The sequence below is a fragment of the Calidris pugnax genome, unplaced genomic scaffold (genome assembly GCF_001431845.1).
Source record: "Calidris pugnax isolate Ruff unplaced genomic scaffold, ASM143184v1 scaffold704, whole genome shotgun sequence".
In the NCBI taxonomy this organism is placed as follows: Eukaryota; Metazoa; Chordata; class Aves; order Charadriiformes; family Scolopacidae; genus Calidris; species Calidris pugnax.
In genome coordinates, this window is record NW_015091651.1 from 435,094 (window position 1) to 457,912 (window position 22,819).

Genomic DNA, 22,819 nt, shown 5'->3' on the forward strand with positions numbered 1-22,819 from the left:
TCCCAAGGGTCTTTTCCAACCTAAATGATTCTATGATTCTATGCTCTGCAAAGCTGTAACAGGACGTCTTCCTTTTCTGAATGAGAAGCTTTTCTAGGTTTGGGATGTTTTTTTGTGCTCTGAAAACACTTGGAAAACCTTGATAATGAATTAAAGCTGGTTTGTTGTGGAAGTAGGGTTGCCTTTCTTCCTCTTTCTGTGAAGAAAATTGTAAACAGAAATATATGGTGTAGACTTGAGAAGGCAAACCTTAAAATGTCAGGTGTGCTTGGAGAGCAGTTTGCCTTTTGGTCATGAACTTTGTCAATGGAAGAATTCAAATTATTTTCATGGCTGACTTACCTTCAAATGCTTGTGTTTCCAAGGTAGGGATGAAAGAAAGGGAGACTCACGCTGAAGCCAAGCAGCAGAAATACTACATACGGTCATAGACAGATACAGGGCCAGATTTGCTTTCTGTTAGACATTAATGCATATCTTTGTGCTTTAAATACAGGATGCTGGCAAATCACTCCTGTGGTGTTTCACCTCTCAGCCTTTGCTTTGCATTTGTCTTTGCATTATTTAACTGGCAAACTGTAAGTGAGCAGAACACTGCATTTTCAGAACAAGGCTTGTCTGAAAACCCTACCAATGTCCTACCATGAGATTTGATCAAGTAAGCAGGTGGAGGGAGGTGATTCTGCCCTTCTACTGTGCTCTCGTGAGACTCTACCTGGAGTACTGCGTCCAGCTCTGGGGCCCCCAACATAAGAAGGACATGAACCGGTTGGATTGAGTCCAAGGAAGGCTATGAAGATGAAGAGAGGGCTGGAGCACCTCTTCTATCAAGACAGGCTGAGAGAGTTGAGATTGCTCAGTCTGGAGAAGAGAAGGCTTCAGAGAGACCTTAAAGCAGCCTTCCAGTACCTAAAAGGGGCCTACAGGAGAGGTGGGGAGGGACTGTTTATCAGGTAGTGCAGTGATAGGACGAGGGGCAATAGCTGTAAACTGAAAGAGGGGAGATTTAGATTAGATATTAGGAAGAAATTTTTTGTTGTGAGGATGGCAGGACACTGGTCCAGGTTGCCCGGAGAAGCTGTGGCTGCCCCATCCCTGGAGGGGTTCAAGGCCAGGCTGGATGGGGCTTGGAGCAACCTGGTCTGGTGGGAGGTGTCCCTGCCCAGGGCAGGGGGGTTGGAACTCGATGATCTTTAAGTTCCCTTCCAACTTTAACCATTTTATGATCTAGCAGGGAAGAGGTTTCAGCAATTGGCTGAGCAGTGAGAAAATCACGCCAAGTTCCTGACAGTTTTTTGATGAGAGATTTAATGCTGTGGTTTGTCGCAGTCTGAGGGAAGAGGTGAGGCTTCATAGGTAATAGTTGGAAAATGTAGCCAGTCTTCATAATGTGTAGTCAGATCTTCTCTGGCTTTTTCACAGGAGTAAATGCAAAGGTCTTCACAGGCAGCTCCTTTAGGCAACAGCCATGGGAGCGCCTCTTCTTCAGGTTTGCCTGTCTTAACCCGTTCTCAGTCTAATTTTACTGATGAAAACAGCAACGTGTTAATGCATTGTAGCAGATCTTGTTCTGTTACTTTGCTCATAACTGGGGGTTTAGCAATGAAATTATCTGAGTGCGGCAAAAGTTGCAGAAGCAGTTCCGCTGCATGATGGGACTGAAGGCAAAATTTTCTCCTTGGGTGACACCATGGAGTTTTTTCTACCACATGCTGTATCCACGGTTTTCCTGAGAGCAGCAGGCTGAGGAAGGCTATTAGGTTTAGACCCATGAATTAGGATGGAGTATCGAAGAGCAAAATTTTGCCCTTACAAGTGTTGCGTGGTTTAAGAAATGAGTTTGGGAAAGTTTTTTTGCATTAGGATGTTACAAGTGCAACCATCCAGGCATCCAATTGAATTCACAATTCAGTCTTCTATCAATGTCTTTTTGGTAAATACACGCAATTCTAAAATCTTATTTGTATATATGACAGACTTTCTCAACTCATTCATATTACTTCTCTGCCTACTCACTGTTATTTGGCTTCTAGGCAGCCAGTCTCATGGCATGCACTACCAACAGGCTCAGGGAAGTGGTTGAGGCACCATCCCTGGAGGTGTTCAAAAGACAGGTTGACATGGTCCTCAAAAATATGGTTTAGTGATTTATTTATTTTTTAATTGCTTATTTCTTATTTATTTTTTTGTCAGAGTTGGGTTGATGGTTGGACTAGATGATCTTTAAGGTCCCTTCCAACCTAGATGACTCTGTGATTCTATGATCTCTCTTAAAGAGGAGCTACCAGTGACTAGTCCTACCCCTGCACAGAAGGACCAAACTTCACCCACCAGTTTCCTCCTTTGCAATGGGGCAGCGTTTGCTACTCAAGTTTGTCACCTTCTCTTTTTGAAAGCCCGTTTCCAACTGGGTTTACTCTGCTAACATTTCTGCTAAATTTCACCTTTCACAGTGAAATTATTGAGGCCAGGTCTCTACCTCTAGCATTTTTTCAGTTTTTCCATAATTTTTCTTTTTCCCCAGCATGAAAGAAGCTGTTTGATGCAAATATACAGGAGGCACGGGATCAGTAGAGGGAAAGAGAGTCTGTTCAAGGAGTCTGGGGAGGCTGGAGTGGCACAGGGTTTGTAATCTGTTATCAAGGTGGAGGGTTGTGAAAGCAAGACTGGAAGCTGATGAGAAACAAGGGTGGGGAATGGGAGTCACCAGTGGGACTGAGCGTTTTAGTGCAAACCAGACGTGGGGTTTGCAGAGGGAAGGACCTGGGGTACCTGGTTAGGGAGACTTCCACCAGGACCACCTGTAGGAATGACAGGCGAACACAACAGAGTAGGGATTTTTCAAGGAAAGAGGAGGAAATGAGAGAAATATCAAACTGAGAAATTGAGTCTGGAGTAGGCTGAGGATACCCTTCTGGGTAGGGATCAGAAGTGTCTGAGATGGGGACATTTTGAGTACAAAGGTGATGAGCTTGGGGGAAAGGAGGAGAAAGAGATCTAGAAGAGAATTATTTGAAAAATATATGTCTACTTAAGAGCTTAAACATCCATTGGAAAACAGTTTATTCTACAGATCTCCAGATACAGACAAACCTCTAATGTTAAAAGGAACCTTAACTGATTTACTTCTTTTCCAAATAATGTTATGCCTTGGGAAGTTCTCTTACTTTCTTGTTACTCTCCCTCCTATTACAAAAATGTGGTCAGACAACTGAGTATTAATCTGAAGAAGCATATTCTGCTTTGCTGCAATGTAAATCTTGCTTCGTGAAATCCATTTTGCAGTTTCTGCTCAGAACTAAACCTAAAAGCAGGCTTTAAAATGGCATTCAGCATGGGAAAACTTAATTTCAATTTATCCTTGACAGTCTACATGGCAAGAGTGGTGTCCGATTCTCCCCCTGCCTCTGAGTTGTAGAATGTGCTGCTGTGTTTTTGCGCTGTGGTCAGAGGGGAAAGACCATCCACCCGCTGAGTTGTTTCAGTAGCTCCTAGAGGTGATGTGTTTCCGCTTTGGGATTCTGTGCCTCCCTGACCCATCTGTCTGTCTGATTCTTTCTCTCTCTACCTCCAAAACAAACTTTTATAGAATAAGAGACTTGCTAAACTTGCAGAGTTGAACACTTTCTAGAAATTAGGAGCTAATACAATTGTGCCAAGTCAGTGCAAGCCAGGGTAAAGAAAGTTCATAAAAAAAACGCCCATAGCATTAACCATTCCATGTTACACAAAACTGGTGTTTTCCTGACTTCCTTCCAGTAAGTCTTTAGGGTTGGTCTCACTGTCTTTGTATGTGCATTTTAAAACAAAACTGCTTTCATTCCTGACTTTAAGATTTTTTTTCTTGAGTTTTCAGCAGATATCAGCTCTTGACATACGTGCATCTTGTACCGAGTAATATCACAGCATAATACTGCAGTTGTGTTTTCCTCTGAAAGCCCTAAGCAACTGAGATGATAAGGGTGTTGCTGATTTGTGTGAATTTGGTGTATGGCTGATGTTCTGAAATAACAAGGGCTGCATTTTCCACTTACTGATTAGCTCTTTCTTGCTATCCTGACCAAAGATGCCAAAAATGCAAAGAAAAAAGAAAGGCAGTAGTGTCTTCAGTGGGTTTCCAAAGGGAAACCTTCTCAACCAGTTTACAGCTGAAAACTAGATTTGCAGTATATTAACATCAGGATTTGAATAAACTGAGCCATAAGCATGTGCTGCAGACACTATCAAAAATGTCGCAATTCCAAAGTATCAGCAGTTCCCAGTTGAACTGATGGGTTGCCATTAGGAAATGAAGTGAACGAATGAAACCAAATAAAGTTAAATATTGATAAGCAGATGAGAGTTTGTTAGTAAACTTGGATTTCAAGTGTCTCTTGGAGAAAGTTCCTTATAGGGAGAAGCAGCAGAGTTCATGGGATTTTTTTTAGCATAAATCTTCCGTGTTACATTTTGCTGATGCTCTATTTATTTGCAGCGAGCTTGGCTGTGAGAATTCCTTTGGATTTTGATAAATTCCTCAACTGCCAGAATATTTATAGCCTGTGGCTACCTCGGCTGTGGGCACTCCCAGAAAAATGGGATGAGCAATCTGTCAATGTGTGATGGGCTTGTGAAGCTTGATGGTACCATGGAAGATCTTTAGCTGAGGGCTGCCATAAGCAGATGGGGAAAAAAACCAGCAACCAAAAAAGACACATTTTTTTCCTTTTCTTCCCACTCCCCCTCCCCTTTTTTTTAGCTTCAAGACCTAAAAATGGAGCAATATCCACAGGTCAAAAGGCTGAGGGCTCCCTAGCTCAGCATCTTCGTGGACTGCTTAAATGTTCCCATCTGGGGAAAAGGTTCAGTCACTTGAGAAGCTCTTTAATTCTTGAAAGGGGGTGGATAATCTGCTTGTTCTCCTTGCCTGTGATCTTGATAATGTCACAATTTAGGGCTGGAGACCGATACTGCCAAAATTTTGCCGTAGGGTTTGTGGTGTCACTTCTCAGGGATTGAGGACATGGGTTAGTGGTGGTTTTGTCAGTGTTAGGTTGATGGTTGGACTCAATGATCTTAAAGGTCCCTTCCAACCCAGGTCATTCCATGACTCCATGGGATTGCTCTCCTAATCCATGAGCTATTTGATGGGCACTGTTATACAGCCACCTCCAAACTGGCAGCAGGTCTCTCTTTATTTAAGCCAGGATGGGCTTTGTCACAGTATAATCGTAGTAAATGGCCATGCTGCTGACATAGAGGAAAGAAAGTCCTCACGCACTGCTTATACTGACACAAACTCTGTCAAGAGCTGGGCCAAGACAGTGGCTTCCTTCCCAGTAGCCCATCCCAAACTGTTTATCACCACTCCCCTGCCAGGAATAAACACCTTTCCACATCTTTGGTAAAACCGCTCCTGTGAGCCCTCCCTGTCAGGCAGAACTACATGGGGAAGTTTGAATAGGAGGGGGTTTTTTTGGCTAATCCTTGCCATCTGGGGAAAACATGCTGCAAAGGGTAAGATTTCCGTATCGCAGCCCGCAAGATGACCACAAGGTAACCACAGCATTGCTGTGGGGCTTCGTGAGACGGAAGGGACGGCAGTCAGTTCTAGCTGTTCAGATACAAGATAGGTTTCAGGAGAACCGGCCTTCAGCCATTAAACTCACAGCACAAGGGCCACAAAAATGAACGATGAACTTGCACTCAAACTAAATTGTACCATTTTGAAAGTCTTTGTTGTCTCAACTTAACAGCTAAGTGGCTACCAAGTCTCTTCTAGTTGTTGTTACGTAGAAGTGCAGTGAAAATCACTACTTGAAGTGCAGTAATGAGATGACGGCAGATACATGAGAGGACTCTCTGAATATTATGACTGGAATCTGCTTATCTAAGGATGATCTGAATGTTTTCTTCTGACTTGCAAATTCTTATCTGATTTTCTATTTGTAACAGAAGCTTAGAGAGTAAACTATAATATGACCACAGATTGATGTCGTAACTCTCAAATTCATTTTTTAAAAAGTAAAAAAAGCCCACATATTTTTCCCTGTTGAGCTCACTGGTGCTCAGGAATAGGAGCACCATCTGTTTATCAGTCCCTAGGATGATAGTCTTATATTCAACTACTGCAGTTCCGTTAAGCCCCTGCAATATGCAAATGCCCCCATACATACATCTAGATGCCACTCCTGTGGCACTGTGCCACTGCAAGACAGCAGAATCAGGGGCAACGTATTTTGTGCCCTAACATACAAAGAGAATGAAAGACTACCACCCTATCAGTAACTTCTCAAGCTAAGAATGCACGGCAGTTGGCTGCTTTGGTGCACCCAGAGCTCCTCTGGAAATAGGCTGAGGTATTTGGCGTTGGGGGTCAGATGCAGTTTGGAAGGATATAATGAAGCCTTTCTAGAAGCAGCACCCTCTGCATGTAAACAACTCGTCCCTGACTCAGACTGGTATTGACATCAGCCCTTGTGAAAAATTGATTAGAAATTAGAAATGTCATTTTTGGTTTATGCTAGCAGATCACAGTTTGCTTTCAGTGATCTGAAGCTATGCTAATGCTTACCAATTGCTTCTGCATCTACTGCGGGTGAAAGCAGAACTGCAGTTCCTTGGTTTGAAGTGTTTCGGGCTACAGCTACTCGCTTTTCCTCCATTACATTTTGGTGTTTCGAAAAGGAAGTTTGTCTGCCACTATTAAGTCTAGAGTCAGGTTGTGCTTCAAATAAACAATAGATGGAGTCATCAAATTTAATGCCAGAAGGGACCATGAGATGATTTTGTCCAACCCCTTGTGCCATAGTTCACATAACATTTGAAGCACTGTGACTTGGGCAGCATGTTGGTATGGTTGCGCCCAGTACAACTGAAATTAAGTACCTGTTTTTAAGTAAAATGCCTATTCCCTTATAGAGCAGTACGTCATGTCCACGTTCAAAAGGAACCCGCTGGAGCAGGCTTTCCGGACACCCAACGCTCACTTGACGTCCAACTACTTGATAAACCAGTACTGGATAACTGTCAGTCACAAGGCACCGGCCATACTCTATGACCTGTACATGAGGCTCACGGGGAGAAAGCCCAGGTAAGAAACTGCACACCTTCAGCCTTCTGCACACCTGCCCCTGTTATGGAGAGCAGATCTCTAACGAGTTCTGAGAACTGGCTGCCTCAGCCTGGAATCCCTGGTCTTCTTTCCATCTCCTTGTCTTGAGGAGACTGCTCAAAAATAAAAAGAACCTCATGTCCGTAGCTAAGCGTAGCCTAGGGTTCCCACCATTTCCAGTACCTGGGGGACAGCACAGGTTTTAAATTCAGCTTTACAAGCTTCAGAGGTTCCCAAGCCCCAGAGAGGACTGTTAGTTATGTTGCTCTCCGTTTAGCAAGATTTGAATATCATTCTTCTATAGTTGTCTATGAGAATGGCCAGGTTGGATGGGGCTTTGAGCAACCTGATCCAGTAGAAGGTGTCCCTGCCCATGGCAGAGGGGTTGGAACTAGGTCCATTCCAACACAAACCATTCTATGATTTCCACCATTGCAACTTTCTGATGTGATTGCCTCTACCTGTCATGAGTAAAGACTCAAGCTTGCGTAAGGACTTGCGTAAGGCAAGGTTTAGAACATTCTAAATTTTTTTTTCCCATAACCCAGATGCATAATTAGCGCTTGCCAGCAGCGGCCCAACACCCTGAAATCTAGGAAGCAGTTGTTTCTGAGTATGAATAAATTCTGAATTGTATTTACAAGGAGAGTTTACCATCACAATTGGTATTTGAGCCTTGGCAGTGTCATGGCTAGGGGGAACGCATGTCCCATGGGGAAGGACTCCTGATGTAAATAACGTAACCCAGCCAACATCCTCTTTTACTCCCTGCCATCACCGAGGGGAATTGATTGTGCCATGCAAGAGCAGTATGCCAGCACCGTGTTCCATCTCAGCTTCTCTGCTTGTTAGAAAGCTGGCTTCAGCTGTTTGCAGGCAGATCCCTGGCTGATGTATTGCTCTGATTGCTCTCAGACATTCTGCTACGGAGGGAAATTGGTCCGTAAAAGACTTCCAGTTATGCAGAAGACAAGAATTACCATAGAAATAGAGGTAAACTGAATATGAGCATGAGTAGCCTGGAATCTCCAAACTCTGTTGAAACAGGCAGCAGTAAGATCTTGGCATTACCATTACAACTGACATTTCATGAAGTTGAATGGCATAGGTAGCCAATGGACATTGGCTGCAACACTGCACTTAAATTTCAAATAGAACTCGTCATGAACTCATGCTGAGAAAGATCTATTCACCTGAACTTTCAGATGTGTGACCTGAGCAAACACAGCATAGCAATGAACTTGTGAGTTTGCCGAGTCCTTTTTTTTTTTTTTTCTTTTTAAAATATAATTCCCCTTTTTTTTTTACATGCTACATAAGGTAATCCAAGTACTGCCACAATGTGGTAGAAAGCATAGCAGCAGCTCATTCCGTCTTTTTTTCCACAGCTACCTAAATATCAAGCCTTTATGCTTTAAGGGCAGCAAACCACATTCAAATAAAAAGAAGTTGAATGTGTCACTGAACCTACTTCAATGTTTCCCTATGATTTTTCCCTCTGCTTCAAACAGAGTGCCTAGGTTTAACTGTCATCCTGCTTGTCACTCTCATCTGCTGAAGGACAAGCCATCTTCATGGCAGTTTCTTGAATTCTCTACGTGACCCCATGCCAGGTTGGCAAGCAGAAAGGAGAAACTTCTTTGCCAGGACCAAGACTCAGGCTTCAGTTCTCTACTGTATCCGTACTCAACTCATCAGAAGGTGATGGGTTATTATATGCAACAGGTTATGTAGGAACTGCTTCTGATTTCCTAAGTCTACTGTTCACTCAGGACCAGCCTAAGCCCTTTGCTAATTTGAATTTAGGGTATTTAGGGGGAACTCAGCTGTAGTTCCTACTAGTTATCACATGCAGTACTCCATCTACCGAAGGATTAGGTACAAGAGTCTTCTCCTTCAGCTTTAGACTTTTATATACTGCCTATCCTGAGAAGCTTACTTTAAGTGTTAGCTCATTTCACATAAATTGCCCTAAATGTCTTGCTGCTGTTACTGCACATCCATCCATGACTTAGAAAACAATGTGGTTTATATCATGAGTAGTCTCTTGGGGCAATCCGTCACACCTGAGAATCTGCTCATGCAAGGCTCAGTATGGGAGCAAGTAAAGAAATCATTGGTGTAAACAGTTTTTTAGAAGACAAGATGCATTTCTGAAGTGAAACTAATAAGGCTATCAGTGACAGCTAATACTTGATATTTTTTCCTCTCGGTTCCTCCTTGGTGGAGAATGAGATTTTCTATAGGAAATCTTTGCCGTAGCCTCTCGGAGGCTGCGGAAAAGCATGTTTCTTTTTCAGTAGACCATTCCTTCATCCAAATTAGTAAATAATTTGAATGTGTTCACAACATTTAAGCTCAATGAGTTAGCATGAAACATAGTTTCCACACGTACCTCTTTAGAGGCTTCGATTCTCTTTTTGACCCTTGCTTTTAGCTGCTCAGATGTGTTGCTTTGGGTAGATCTATAGCCAGAACTACTTCTGCCCACACTGACAGGAGGCCGGGTGGATACCCTGTTTTCAAAACATAAGTAGGGACACACAGTTGATTCTCTTACCATTAATGGCATTAAAGATGCTGACGGCTTTTGGGCAGCCAGTTTGAGGGGCTACTTCAGATCTTTGCAGTCTCGCCATATACTTTGTTTCTCAAGTCCCTAAAAGGTATTAAAATATTGACAGAGCTTTCCCCCATCGTACTTGCCTACACAGGCACAATCGGGAAGATTTATCTGAAGTCATTTTGAAGTAGTTTAGATCAACGTGCACATAATTATTCAGAATGAAGGTTCCCTTAATCTGACAGTTTGCTTTGCTTCTAAAATGAAAGCCACTTTAATTCTGAGTGCCGATGTGAGGTTTTAGCTCTCTTTCAGTTCGCTTTGGGTAATCTGCGCAGTTCTCCTCTGAAATGATGTGCTCATTGTGTCTTTTCCTGCTGTGCTTAGTGCTTATGGTGGCGGCAGTCACATCTGCACATGGAGAGAGGAGCCTGGCACCATTCTTCCCCAGCCCGCCGCCTTTTATTTGTCACGGCGACTGTGTTACCCTTTGGGCAGCTCAAAATTTCTGATGAAAACAGCTCTGTTTTCCACAGAAATCAGCCTTTTAATGCTTTCTCTTGCCCTTATCCAGTCTGAGAGAATGTGGTGTTCTCTCAAAATTGACTGAGTGCTGTACATCACGCTTTGAAACAACTGCCTCCCAGAGACCTTTTGTGCTCATGACGACTGGGACAACCGTAAAATAATCCTGCGAGGCAGGACAGCATTACTGTCATCCCCTCTTATATAAAAAAATGAATAATAAAAAAAAGGCAAAGACACACGAGAGACCTGAACCTACATTTCCAAAGTCCCTGTGTAGCAGCAAAGCCCTTGAAGTAGCTTTCATCTTTACCAGGATGCTCAGGTGCCAGGAAGACATTCAGATAGTTACACACAGAGGCACAAAAAAAATTAATCTTAGGTCCTGGATGATTTTCAAGGTCATCCACCAGGAGTGCATGCTATCGCACCCTTCCTTTATAATCAAGGACACAAAATAAACCTAAAAAATGCCGCTATATCATACAAGAAGGGCCTTTAAGAAAAACAAAATAAATATACTTTTTTTTTTTTAGAGAGAGATCAAAGAAGCCCAAAGACATGAAAATCATTCCATTATCTGAAAACTGAAGTTGAGCAATTGACTTCAGAGCTTGTCCATGCTGCAGATGCAGTCACCTCTCTCCTGGAGTTAACTCCAAAAATTAGAGCCTTGCTTTGGGAGCCAGCTCAGGCTTGAGAACAGAAAAAAAATTTGTGTGGCAGAAAGAGAAGTATCCACCTTAGGAGGCAAGAAATATACCTCTGTGTTTTTGGAATCTGCTGTGTTCCTAGTAGTTCAGATGGGCTCTTCAGCTCACAAGTGGTACATGATGTAGATACGGCCTGGGCTGCATCAAAAGATGCGTTGCCAGCAGGTCCAGAGAGGTAATTCTTCCGCTTTACTCTGCTCTGGTGAGACCTCACCTGGAGTATTGTGTGCAGGTCTGGAGCCCTCAATATAAGAAGGACATGGACCTGATGGAGAGGGTCCAGAGGAGGGCCACAAGGATGATCAGGGGGATGGAGCACCTCTGCTATGAGGACAGGCTGAGGGAGCTGTGGTTGTTCAGCCTGGAGAAGAGGAGGCTCCGGGGAGACCTAATAGCAGCCTTCCAGTACCTGAAGGGAGCCTACAGGAAGGCTGGGGAGAGCCTGTTTAGAAAGGCCTGCAGTGACAGGACGAGGGGCAATGGCTTCAAGCTGGAGGGGAACAGATTTAGACTGGAGATGAGGAGAGGGTTCTTCACTGTGAGGGTGGTGGAGCACTGGAACAGGTTGCCCAGGGAGGTGGTTGAGGCCCCTTCCCTGGAGATATTCAAGGAGAGGCTCGACGAGGCCCTGGGTTGTGACTGGTAAGTTAGGCATCATTCTTGCCCTGGAAAATGCATGTTTGCACCCGTGTTCCAGCCAACAATAAAAGCTGAGTAACTGTAGGCTCAAGACTCACTGGAGCAGTTAGACTTGTTGAGCAAGTTCTCAGCCTGTTGAGCTCCAGTGTAGTGATCATCAGGAACTGCAGTGCCTTTTCACCTGGATTGGTGAAAACACCTACAGAGCATACCCACAGCTTTTGCATAAGATCAAACTTCCTATCCACCTTTGACACTCCTCCTTTGTTTCAGAATGATGAAGGTTATCAATCGACTGCACAAGTCTATGATGCTCCTGCAGTATTTCTCCACCCAGTCCTGGGACTGGTCTTCAGATAATATGAATATGTTAATGAGTCACCTTAACACAGAGGACAAAAAGGTAAGTATGTCCTTAATATGGATTGCTAATCTCCAGTGCTGTTCATCTGCAGCACTTACTTTTGCTGTACGGTTGAGCTTTTGAATTACATCTGCCTAGATGGCTGGAATTGACTAACCTGAAATAAATTATTTTCTCCTTGTTTTATTAAATAACTTATCAGGAACCTTCCATTTATAATAGGAAAATGTTTTCTCCTCAGATGTACTGCCTGTTCTCCTGAGACAGGTCAATCACTCAAGTCTTTCCAGTTAACGTGGCGGGTGATCTAGATACAAATACTAGGGGGGTGTCAAGAGGATGGGGCCAGTCTTTTTTCAGCGGTGCCCAGGGATAGAAGAAGAGGAAATGGGCACAAACTTGAATCTAAGAAGCTCCACCTAAACATGAGGAGGAACTTCTTTCCTGTGAGGGTGGAAGAGGCTGCCCAGAGAGGTGGTGGAGTCTCCTTCTCTGGAGACATTCCAAACCCACCTGGACACGTTCCTGTGTAACCTGCTCTGGGTGGACCTGCTCTGGCAGGGGGTTGGACTAGATGATCTCTGGAGGTCCCTTCCAACCCCATGTGATTCTGTGAAATTATTTGAAATTTCATTTTTGACATTTTCATCTACATTGGCTTTAACGGGCACTGCCTGAGGAAATTTAGTTAACATATAGTGTCTTACCCTGAACAATATGGAGAAAAAAAAATACTATTCTATTTAAGTCCCCAAAGAGTAATCAATCTGCGTGTCAAACTCCGTTCTTGTCTATCTAGGTTTGGATACTACCCCTTAAGAATGGGATTGTTTATGAGAACTTGGTGATGTGCACTGCATCCAGTGCTGCCACTGCTACTTTGCAAGCAGTATTCAAGACAGATAGTTTATGGGCAGAACAGATCTCTATACGTGTCTTAACAGACACCCCGGGACCTGCAGAGTAATTTACCCCCTGTATTTGACATAGTTAGCTAACCCCTCTCTGCTCAAGTTATTGCTGATCTGATACCAAAGCTCTTGCGCCTAAGCAAAAGGCCTGGATTGGCATGGAGGTGAAAGGAAGGGGTTTTTTCTGAATATCTTAGAATCATAGAATTGTCTAGGTTGGAAGGGACCTTAAAGATCATCTAGTCCAACCATCAACCCAACTCTGACAAAAAAATAAATAAGAAATAAGCAATAAAAAAATCACTAAACCATATTCTTGAGGACCATGTCAACCTGTCTTTTGAACACCTCCAGGGATGGTGCCTCAACCACTTCCCTGGGCAGCCCATTCCAATGCTGGATAACCCTTTCCGTGAAGAAATGTTTCCTAACATCCAATCTAAACCTCCCCTGGTGCAACTTGAGGCCATTTCCCCTTGTCCTGTCTCCTGTGACTTGGGAGACAAGACCGACCCCCACTTCTCTACACCTCCCTTCAGGTAGTTATAGAGCGCGATAAGGTCTCCCCTCAGCCTCCTCTTCTTCAGACTGAACACCCCCAGCTCCCTCAGCCTCTCCTCATAAGACTTACTCTCCAGACCCCTCACCAGCTTTGTTGCCCTTCTCTGGACTAGCTCCAGCCCCTCAATGTCTTTTTTGTGGTGAGGGGCCCAAAACTGGACACAGCCCTCGAGGTGAGGCCTCACCAGTGCTGAGTACAGGGGGACGATCACCTCTTGGGTCGTACCCACCACGCTGTTCCTGACACAGGCCAGGATGCTGTTGGCCTTCCTGGCCACCTGGGCACACTGCTGGCTCATGTTCAGCCGACAGTCGACCAACACCCCCAGGCCCTTTTCTGCCAGGCAGCTCCAGCCACTCTGCCCCCAGCCTGTGGCACTGCAGGGGGTTGTTGTGACCCAAGTGCAGGACCCGGCACTTGGCCTTGTTGGCCTTATCTTCCCTTTTAGGACCCTGTAAGTAAGAAACGCCTGTCACTTCGCTCATTCATTAAAAAAAAAAATTCTGAATAACCAGACATCTTTGTCTTTACAAATCCTTTCTTTGCTCTAATAGACAGGCAGCCACCTGAGAGCTAGTGGTTAGGATTCAGCCCTCTCACTGCTGCGGCACGGGTTCCCAGTCAGGGAAATTTTGCCCACCTTGAGTATTGTGTCCAGTTTTGGGTCCTCACCGCAAAAATGACATAAAGGTGCTGGAGCGGGTCAGAGAAGGGCAATGGAGCTGGTGAGGGGTCTGGAGAACAAGTCTTATGAGGAGTGGCTGAGGGAACTGGGAAGAGCCTGGAGAAAAGGAGGCTGAGGGGAGACCTTCTTGCTCTCTCCAACCCCCTGAAAGGAGGGTTTAGCCAGGGGGGGTCGGTCTCTTCTCCCAAGTCACAAGTGATAGGACAAGAGGAAATGGCCTCAAGTTGCACCAGGGGAGGTTTAGATTGGAGATTAGGAAAAATGTTTACACTGAAAGGGTTCTTAAGCCTTGGAACGGGCTGACCAGGGAAGTGGTTGAGGCACCGTCCCTGGAGGTGTTCAAAAGACAGGTTGACATAGCACTTAGAGATATGGTTTAGTGATGGTTTTTGTCAGTGTTAGGTTGATGGTTGGACTAGATGATCTGAAAGGTCCTGTCCAACCTAGGCAATTCTATGTGAGCTTACAAACAATTTTTCCAATATCAACTTTTGAAATTGCCTGGGGTCTTTAGCCCTATGATGAGGATTTTTGATGCCAAACAGCAGAGTAACCTATTTCTTGGTCTCTGTTTATCTAGCCACTGAGAGAGAATGAAGCACAGAATAAAACTACTGCAGAAGCACCTGTTGATTCAATGTCCAATTAATTTCTTTATATGTAATTCTAGTGACCCATTAAAAACTGCATGGAGTTTTCCAGATGATTCCATTTACCTGGGTGGAATTCCGTTTTTCTTCCAGGGTTGGGTGGTTTTGTGTATGTGTGTGTGTACAAACATGTGTATCTATGCAAAAATTGCCAGCTGAAATGAAATTTACCTTTTTATTTTCTGCAGCTTGCACTAAATTTCTGCTTGCTTTACCCAAATTCCCAGCTAGGTAAGACATTAATCAACAGCTGTAAAATATAGTCTGTTGGTGCCCGTGTCTTATTGGAAACTTCATGGCTTGAAGAACTTCAGAGAGGGGGCCTTGCCAGGAACGGAGGTCAATGAAGAATTGATGCTTAAAGTGAACTTGTTTTCAACTCTAGCATTTAATTTCTGCTCTTTGTCTTTAAATTCCAGTTATACAACTTTGATGTTCGTCAGCTGCACTGGTCAGAATACATTGAAAGCTACTGCCTAGGTGCTAAGAAGTACTTGCTAAATGAGGACATGGCTGGCATTCCAGCAGCAAAGCAGCACTTACGAAAGTAAGTCATAATGAGTGACAAGGACAAGATTTCCTGGCTATCTTGAATGGCTTTTGAAGAAAATTATTCTATTTACATTGCACTAATTGTCGTTGAATAATACAGAGATAAACATAGCATAGCTTATTTCTTAGGGCAGAGGGCTGTCAGTGTTTTATTTCTCCACGCTGAAGAAAAAAGGGACTTTTGATGACATTAGCAATCAGGGGCTAGATATTATCCCTTCTTAGCAAATTACCAATTAATGAAGTTACAATGCATAAGAGGAATACATGAATGCAGATGTCATTCAGAATTACAATAGAAAAATAAGGGCCAGATTTAGATTTTGTGAAGCTCCTAGAAGTTTTTAGCAATTCAAAGACTTTGCATAAAAACTTTAAGCATTTGTATGATTTTAAATCTCCCTTTAAAGTTGAAGTTTCTAATTCCTTGGGGATAATGAGCAAAAAATTCTCCAAAATTAGTGGAAAGCATTGCATTGGTGCATTCAGTCCTTGGTGACAATTTAAGAGAGTCTGAACGAGCATTTTGAGATTGTCCTTCTATTCAGTTAAAGATTGTGCTCTTCCCGTCTTCTCCAGCCCTTTTCCTGAGAAGTGCAGGCAAAAGGAGAAAGAGCAATTCCCTTGGAGTAAGACCCCAGTTGTTTCATTTAAGAAAACCATTTTTTTGCACTGTAAGTGCTATAAGCATAAAACAGCCTTTTGCCATAGCAAGGACTCCTAAACAAGTTCTTTGTTCATGGGTCATTTTAAAAGGATTTAGAAGAACCTGTGTAACAGGCAAAGAACTGCCTCATAGCCCAAATAGGCAGTGTGGTACAGCACAGTGATAAACTTTACAAAAAACCCAAACAAACAAGGACCTTTAATAAAATTAAACCAATCTTGGCCACATTATGCATGAAGCTTTCTTCCCTTGGACAGACAGTGGGAAAGTGAGAATTGGAGAACTGCCTAAATTTTTGGCGTGGCAAAAAGAGGACAAGATGATTAGCATCTTAAAGACCCAGTAATCCCATTTAAGTATATGGTGTAAAAACAACCCCACACCCAAATCTCCAGTGCTGCAGTACTGCAAAAGTGAAGACCATTTATGATTATTGAGTAATTTGCCAACATTAAAGGCAAGGCTTCAACCAAAAAGGAGAACCTTATCAGCTCCTGCAGAGGTCCTCAGCCTGTCACCAATCCTACTAAGTGAAAAATAGCCAATACAGCAAATCAAAGCAGAAAGTACTGGAGCTAGACTGTCATTAGAAAAACAACTCTCAGTATGACTTCACTGTCTCTTCTTGTCTGAAATGACAGTACGTGGAACAAGAGACAGTTGCAATGGAAGCATTCTACCTATCTCATTACCTATTCACTATACCATAACTTCAACACAGTCCTTGGCAGGACAGTAGGGACATCTTGGCCACAGTGTCTTCACCACAATAGGAATAGGGCAAAGCCCTGGGGCAGCTTTTAAACAGGATTTCTTACAAAATTGCCCGTAGCTTTTTGTTGGTTTTGTCTTTCTCCATAAGATGCCTCTTTCTCTTTCTCAGGCTGAGGAACATCCGATATGCATTCAACACCACCCTCCTTGTGATCATCTGGCGCATTTTCATTGCAAGGTCACAGATGGCTCGAAACATCTGGTACTTTGTGGTGAGCCTCTGCTACAAGTTCCTTTCCTACTTCAGGGCGTCCAGCACCCTCAGGCACTGAAGCCACCCATCAGCAACTGGTCTCTTCCAGAAGGACCACCATCTCCTCTAATCAGCAACTATGGGCATTGGGGTCTGAAAGTAGCAGAAAAATCCACTCCCTCCAACAGCAGCCTGCATTTATTGTGCACTGTTATATGTTCACCTTTTTAATTTTAACTAATGCTTTAATACATGGTGGTCTTTCTTCCATAGGACCAGGCCAATTTTTAAAGCCATAACCGAAGCTTTAGGAACAGGTCAAGCTGGAACCATTCATCTAGAGTCTGACATGTAAGAGTAATGATTAACCAAAGTCATTGTCTTCCCGTGTACTACCTAGGCTATCTTAATCCCATCTTCTTCCTCAAAAGAGGCAAATTTAAAGCATACAACCTTGGAAGAAAAGGATGCCATCAAAGACGACCCCGCCAAGGTTATTAACTTGTAAGAGGTTTTCCTAAAGAGGCCATTCATTCATTCTCATTCAGTGAAATGGTACTTAATGAAAAACTTGATTTCACTTGTTCAGTTTTCAGAACTTAAAGGAGGAAAAAGATCAGTTACACTAGGCCACTGAACACACTGAACATTTTTCAGGTCTTGTCTTAGATTGCTACTGAGGACTGATACTTTCAAGCCATAACTGAAGACGTGCATAGAATTCAAGTACCTACTCACACACACTGCTTTCTTATGGAGAGGTATTTTTTTCTCTCTGTGGTTAAGTTTCCAGTCTATTAAAATGCCCCGTTCTTGAATTTATCACATTTGCTTGAAAAATGCTCAATTTACCTGAGAATGAAGAGAAGACTTCTTAAAAGATAGAAGAATTGAGAAACTCTTTAATATTGTTGGAGAACAGGTCTTTTTCCTCCTTCAAGTTGTCTGCAGAAAACTTCTTTCCCTGTAGCTCAAAACCAGCCTGATCCTAAACTGTCCTTCAAGCTTTCGTTAGAGCTAAACCACTTTGCAGTTGAGCACTTCCACTGGCAGAGAAAGTGTGAAAACATGTGTGAAGGAAATCCCATCAGGCCAGTTCTACTGCTACTCCTGTAGGTAGGAATTAAAAAGTCTGAAACTTGTTTTCATTGAAAATAGGAAAGGTTTCATTGACTTCTGTGTAAAAACAATCATGCACTGTGAAGGTAATACGTTTTGTCCTACATTGCAGTTTAGAAAGGAACCCAAGGATCTTCCTAACACTCATGACTATTGGAGATAGTTGTTTCACCGAGTGAAGTACGAATTCCTCTGAAGGGAGAGAGAAAGAGAGAGCGCTGTAGCTGGTGCAACAATGGCCTTAGTGCAACAGCAACAGATTCATCATGCTATCAGATTTCCAAAGTCAAATCTAATACTGGAATATTTTTTATTCAGATAACACTGAATAAGCACTTTAAGATTACCAGACTTTAAAGCAACTAGTTTTTGAAACAATGCAGCATCCAGTTTCTCTAGTCTTGTGTCATGCTAGCTGTCTGAAAAGGGGACGCTGCATCACAAAAAAAAAAAAAAAAAAAAAAAAAAAGACACAGTTGCTCTTTTGAGGGCTGAGAATAGCAGAGTATTTACAAAGCTGGCATTCTTCAAAAATTATACTTGTTTTTGTCAGGGCAGGAACAAGTTAGGATGACAGTATATTTATATCCTAGGTCTCCAAGCTAGTTCAAAAGTCTTTCTAAAGGTGCAAGGAATTTATCTTCCCCCTCCTGCTCCAGAGGTCTACTTTCAAGTAGTTGCCAAAGGATACCTGCAGCAGAACCTGACCAGAGAAACCGTGTCCCAGATGGCAGGGCTCTGGCATTCCCTAGCAAAGGCCCCTTCGTTTGTCACAAATTACTTCTGATCTATGCTCAATTAGGTCAAGTACCCAGTTTACAAAGATGCAAATTTTTTAAGCTCTTGCCTTGAAAACATAACTTTCCAAGTGGAGCTGTGCTGGTTGTTAGCTACACTTCCAACTGCAGAAGCTGGCAGAGCGTGCTGTGCATCGCCTGTTAGCAAGTATCACTGCGTGAGAAACTAGGAGCTATGGGTTTGGGTGCTGGGGACCAGATATTTCACATACAGCGCTTCCGCAGCAGTGTATATGGTGAAGGTCAGCTGCGTTACACTCGGCTAGGCGGAGATCGTGGCTAACTTGGCGAAGCGAGGCAGGTGGGTCTAAGGCTTCCTCTAGGAAGGCTGTGTTCCCTCAAGTAAATAATCAGGTCATCAGCCAGCTGCCAGTCTTCTCATTTGAAAGGCTAAAAAACAAAACCAAACTGCAGATGATTTTGAAAAAAATAAAAAAAACTTCATTAAAAAAAGGAGGTAAGAAATTTAACTCCTATCCCAGATGTCTTTTTACGCGCCTGCCTTATATACAAAGAGAAGAGGTCACTAAGAGGGTCAGAAGTCTTCTGCTGTGCACAAAAGCCACAAACTTGAGTCTCGCAGAAAAGTGAAATACTGCAGACCTGCTACACCTACAACAGCTGACTGATGAAGACCAGACCTACTATGAGTAAAGTCCCCTGCCTTCCCTTCCCCGATGCTGGTCATGCCACGCAGGCCCCACATACACCTCCAGGGATTCACAGTGATTTGCACAGTCCCAACAGGTCTGAGATGTATCTTTTCTCACCATGCGCATATCCCAACCTGGTTTTGTGCACATGCAAAAAAGATGCTTCAGGTTTTAGTCAGAACAATGGTGGCATCACGCTCTTCTTAACACAGATATATAACATGCAGTAAAACCTGGAATCTTTAATTCGTTTCTCGTGGCTTGAGATGTTTTCAGGTGGTTGCCTGAACTACAGAAATATTTCAGAAAAACCTCAATGGTGAGACTGACACATGGCAATGGCCTTTGGGTGCTAGTTGTGACCGTCATCATGGAAAGCTGGACGTGGCAGGAGAACTTGTTCTCACCTCAAGCAATGACTTACCTTTGATCTTTTACTGTGTGCTCCTTGGGGTATGTGAATTTGCTCTGAAGAAACCCAAGTTTTGGGGAAAAGAACTGAAAGGAGACACCAAGTGACAGCCACTTCATTTCTTCCCTGTTCTAGCCCTTGCTCTTTCGTCTATTCTCACAAGCTTTGGACAAAAGAAAAGCCAAATACAGTTGTTAGTTAAATCAGAGCTCCTGTGGCAACCGTGCACAAATTAACATGAACAATTCAGGAGTGGATATTACTTGTGGCTAAACGCTGGAACTTTTAGTACCTGTAAGGTTGAAGCTTTTTTGGTTTGTGGTGGGTTTTTTTTTTTTTTCCCCTACAGAGGTAGCACAGTTAGTGCTGTGGGGAGGAGAGAAGAGCAGGAGGAGGATTCCTGCAGCCTCTGCTCATAGCCAACAGAAGCATTCCCAGGCACAGAGCATCCAGCTCAACTGAGCAAAGAGAGACTCAAGGGATCAGGGACAGATGAGCTGCCAAAACTCAGAGGACTCTGCCTCTCCAGGAGTAGGGGAAGAGCTCCATCAGCACTTTGTTATCAGTTTGGTTTCTCGTAATGAAACGTGTGAACTAAAAGGCTCCTCTCTCCTTCCCCCAGCCACCAACAGGCAGCATCAGAGAACAATAGCAGCAGTCGTTCTGCACAGAGGGCAAAAGAAAATATCTGCCACAAGACAGTATAATGGGATTATCCTCTGTAATTGTTTGTACCCCATGAATCTGCCTTGCTGCTACAGAAATAACATGGACCTGCCGTAGGGTTTTGTTGATGCTATGCACATACACTAGTCTGCAGGCTCTAGCTATGAACTGCTGGGCGAAAGCAATGAAACGCTGAATATCATTTTGCTGGCAAAAAGCAATGGGCATAAGCTTGCAATTGAGAAATATCTCTTCTTTTTTTTTTTTTTTTTTTAAATTGCCATCACAAAAAAAACCCCAAACCAAATCCCTAAAATTAATATGAGTTCAAACTGCCTTTTGACTGACAACCAAAGCTGTTTATCTCCAGCAAGTCTGTTAGCAAAAAATAAAAATTCTCACCCCTCCACCCTCTATCTCAATAACTTTGTTAAGAAAATACAATTCTTTTTTGGTAGAGGTGGGAGGGTGATAGAAGTACTGGTTTATTACAGGTTGTTGGCACATTACCCACCTCCTCAATAAATTTCTTTTTTTACATTTTTCTCAGAAAACATGATTATACGTGCCCGTGTGTGCAGTTACATCCTTCACCACCAGTCTTCTCATGCAACATACAGAGATGGTAAAAATAGCGGAGCTCATAATGAAATGCCAGGCCGTGCTTGTTTGGTATGCACTGTTCCCATTCAGTTTAAGGCAATGTGACTAAAACCTACCCTACTTTCCTGTGTAAAAGGGAACCTGACCTGTAGTATTATTATTAATCCAATCCTCATCACAAATAAGCAACTGGGAAAAGAGGGAGGGGGGCATTCTTTTGTTTGTAAATAAGCTACAGCTTCATGGTCCAAAAAGCATGCTGTTGCTCTTCCAGCGTTGACGTCCTACCGCAGAAAGCAAGGATGAACTTTTATTACAATTGGACCCTTTATGCTAGTGCAGAGTAAATAACACACTCTACATTCCCCAGAAGCTAAATGGTGAATATCCCATTACATGGTGCTAAATATCGGTATGAAGGTGGTACAGATTTACTTAAGAGAATTAAAAACAAAAAAATAGGCGTATTTGGGGAATAATTCAAGATGTACTATCCCACTTTTCTCTATTGCTTAGAAGTCAACTATGAATTGAGTTGGTTTGTTCAGATTAACACGAAACTACTTGTAAAAGGTTTCTTGTTCTTAAATAATCTTGGCAAACCCCCAGTTTATAGTAAAATATGTACTCTCCCACTGTCCAAAGTTTATATGGTTCTATCTGCTATTTCTATTCTCTTGTTAGCTATGAGACAACTTACTGTTATAAATCTTAATTACAAAGTTTCTAATGTTAAGGTGTAATCTTTTGAGTTTTCAAATCAGATAAAATGGTAAAGTCACAAATTATGAGAACCTCAGCCATAAAATTGTTAATATGATGTTTATGTTATTTTAAACATTTAATAAAACAAAATATTTTAAAACTATGGTTCGCTTTGTGTCGTGTTTAAGCTGCTAAAGGAGAGGGGCACTGCAGTTCAGCACAGGCTGCATCTGGACCACATCTGGACCACAGCTGCCACTGCCCCAGCCTGCCTGGGATGGCAGCCCCACCTGCAGGCAGCTGCCAGCACAAGGACATGCTGCACAACAAGGAGAGGGAAAATCAAGGAGGGGGGAAAAATCCCAATTTTTTATAAGTAATGCCGGTGAGAGTTTAACCCAGATACGTATGACCTGGAAGGGTCCATCTCTGATAAGTGTCTTCCAGAAGGTGAGAGGGACAGGGCTTCATCGAGGACAAATTGGTAATAACCCAACCAACTTCCTCAACAACATATCATTTGCACCCAAATACTTTGTTTTTTCAAGACAAGGACTTTATTTTACACTTGGGGTTAACACCATAATGCTCTTCTGTCATAAAAAGTTTTTAAAGTGCAGAGAAATACGGTATGCTTTCACCTCAGGACCACGTAGCAATAAATGTTTAAGGATATTATTGCAGAAGCAGGTGTGGGGAAGGAAATAATCGTAATTTATGCGTGTTTCCAACATAATTGGAATTCCAACATAATTCCAAAATACTACTCCAGGCTTTTGGGTAAGCTCTTAATCTAGGATTGCCAAGGACATTCTAACTCCATGACAAATACTTCACTGCACTTCAAATGATGTCTCCAAGGCCATTTGGAGGCAGAGGCACAGTAAGATAATGAAATCACCTTGAATAGCAGGGCTAACTGCAGAGTTTGTTGGTTGGTTGTTTTACAGGTAGAGCAGTTCTTACGTTTTCC

The 22,819-nt window shown here is 42.9% G+C and overlaps 1 protein-coding gene across 5 annotated transcripts in view; it reads left to right on the top strand.

Annotated features, from left to right (window-relative positions):
- FAR2 (fatty acyl-CoA reductase 2) overlaps positions 1-22,009 on the top strand; it is a 157,423-nt gene extending 135,414 nt beyond the window's left edge. For 4 of the 5 annotated variants that reach the window (XM_014961916.1, XM_014961913.1, XM_014961912.1 and 1 more), the window contains 4 exons: positions 6,901-7,072; positions 11,807-11,936; positions 15,125-15,252; positions 16,808-16,970. In XM_014961916.1, the coding sequence (XP_014817402.1) occupies positions 6,901-7,072; positions 11,807-11,936; positions 15,125-15,252; positions 16,808-16,970 (593 nt within the window). Of the gene's footprint in view, positions 1-6,900; positions 7,073-11,806; positions 11,937-15,124; positions 15,253-16,807 lie in introns of all 5 variants that reach the window. The other variant, XM_014961914.1, reaches the window with a different exon arrangement.
- Positions 22,010-22,819: the final 810 nt, after the last annotated feature.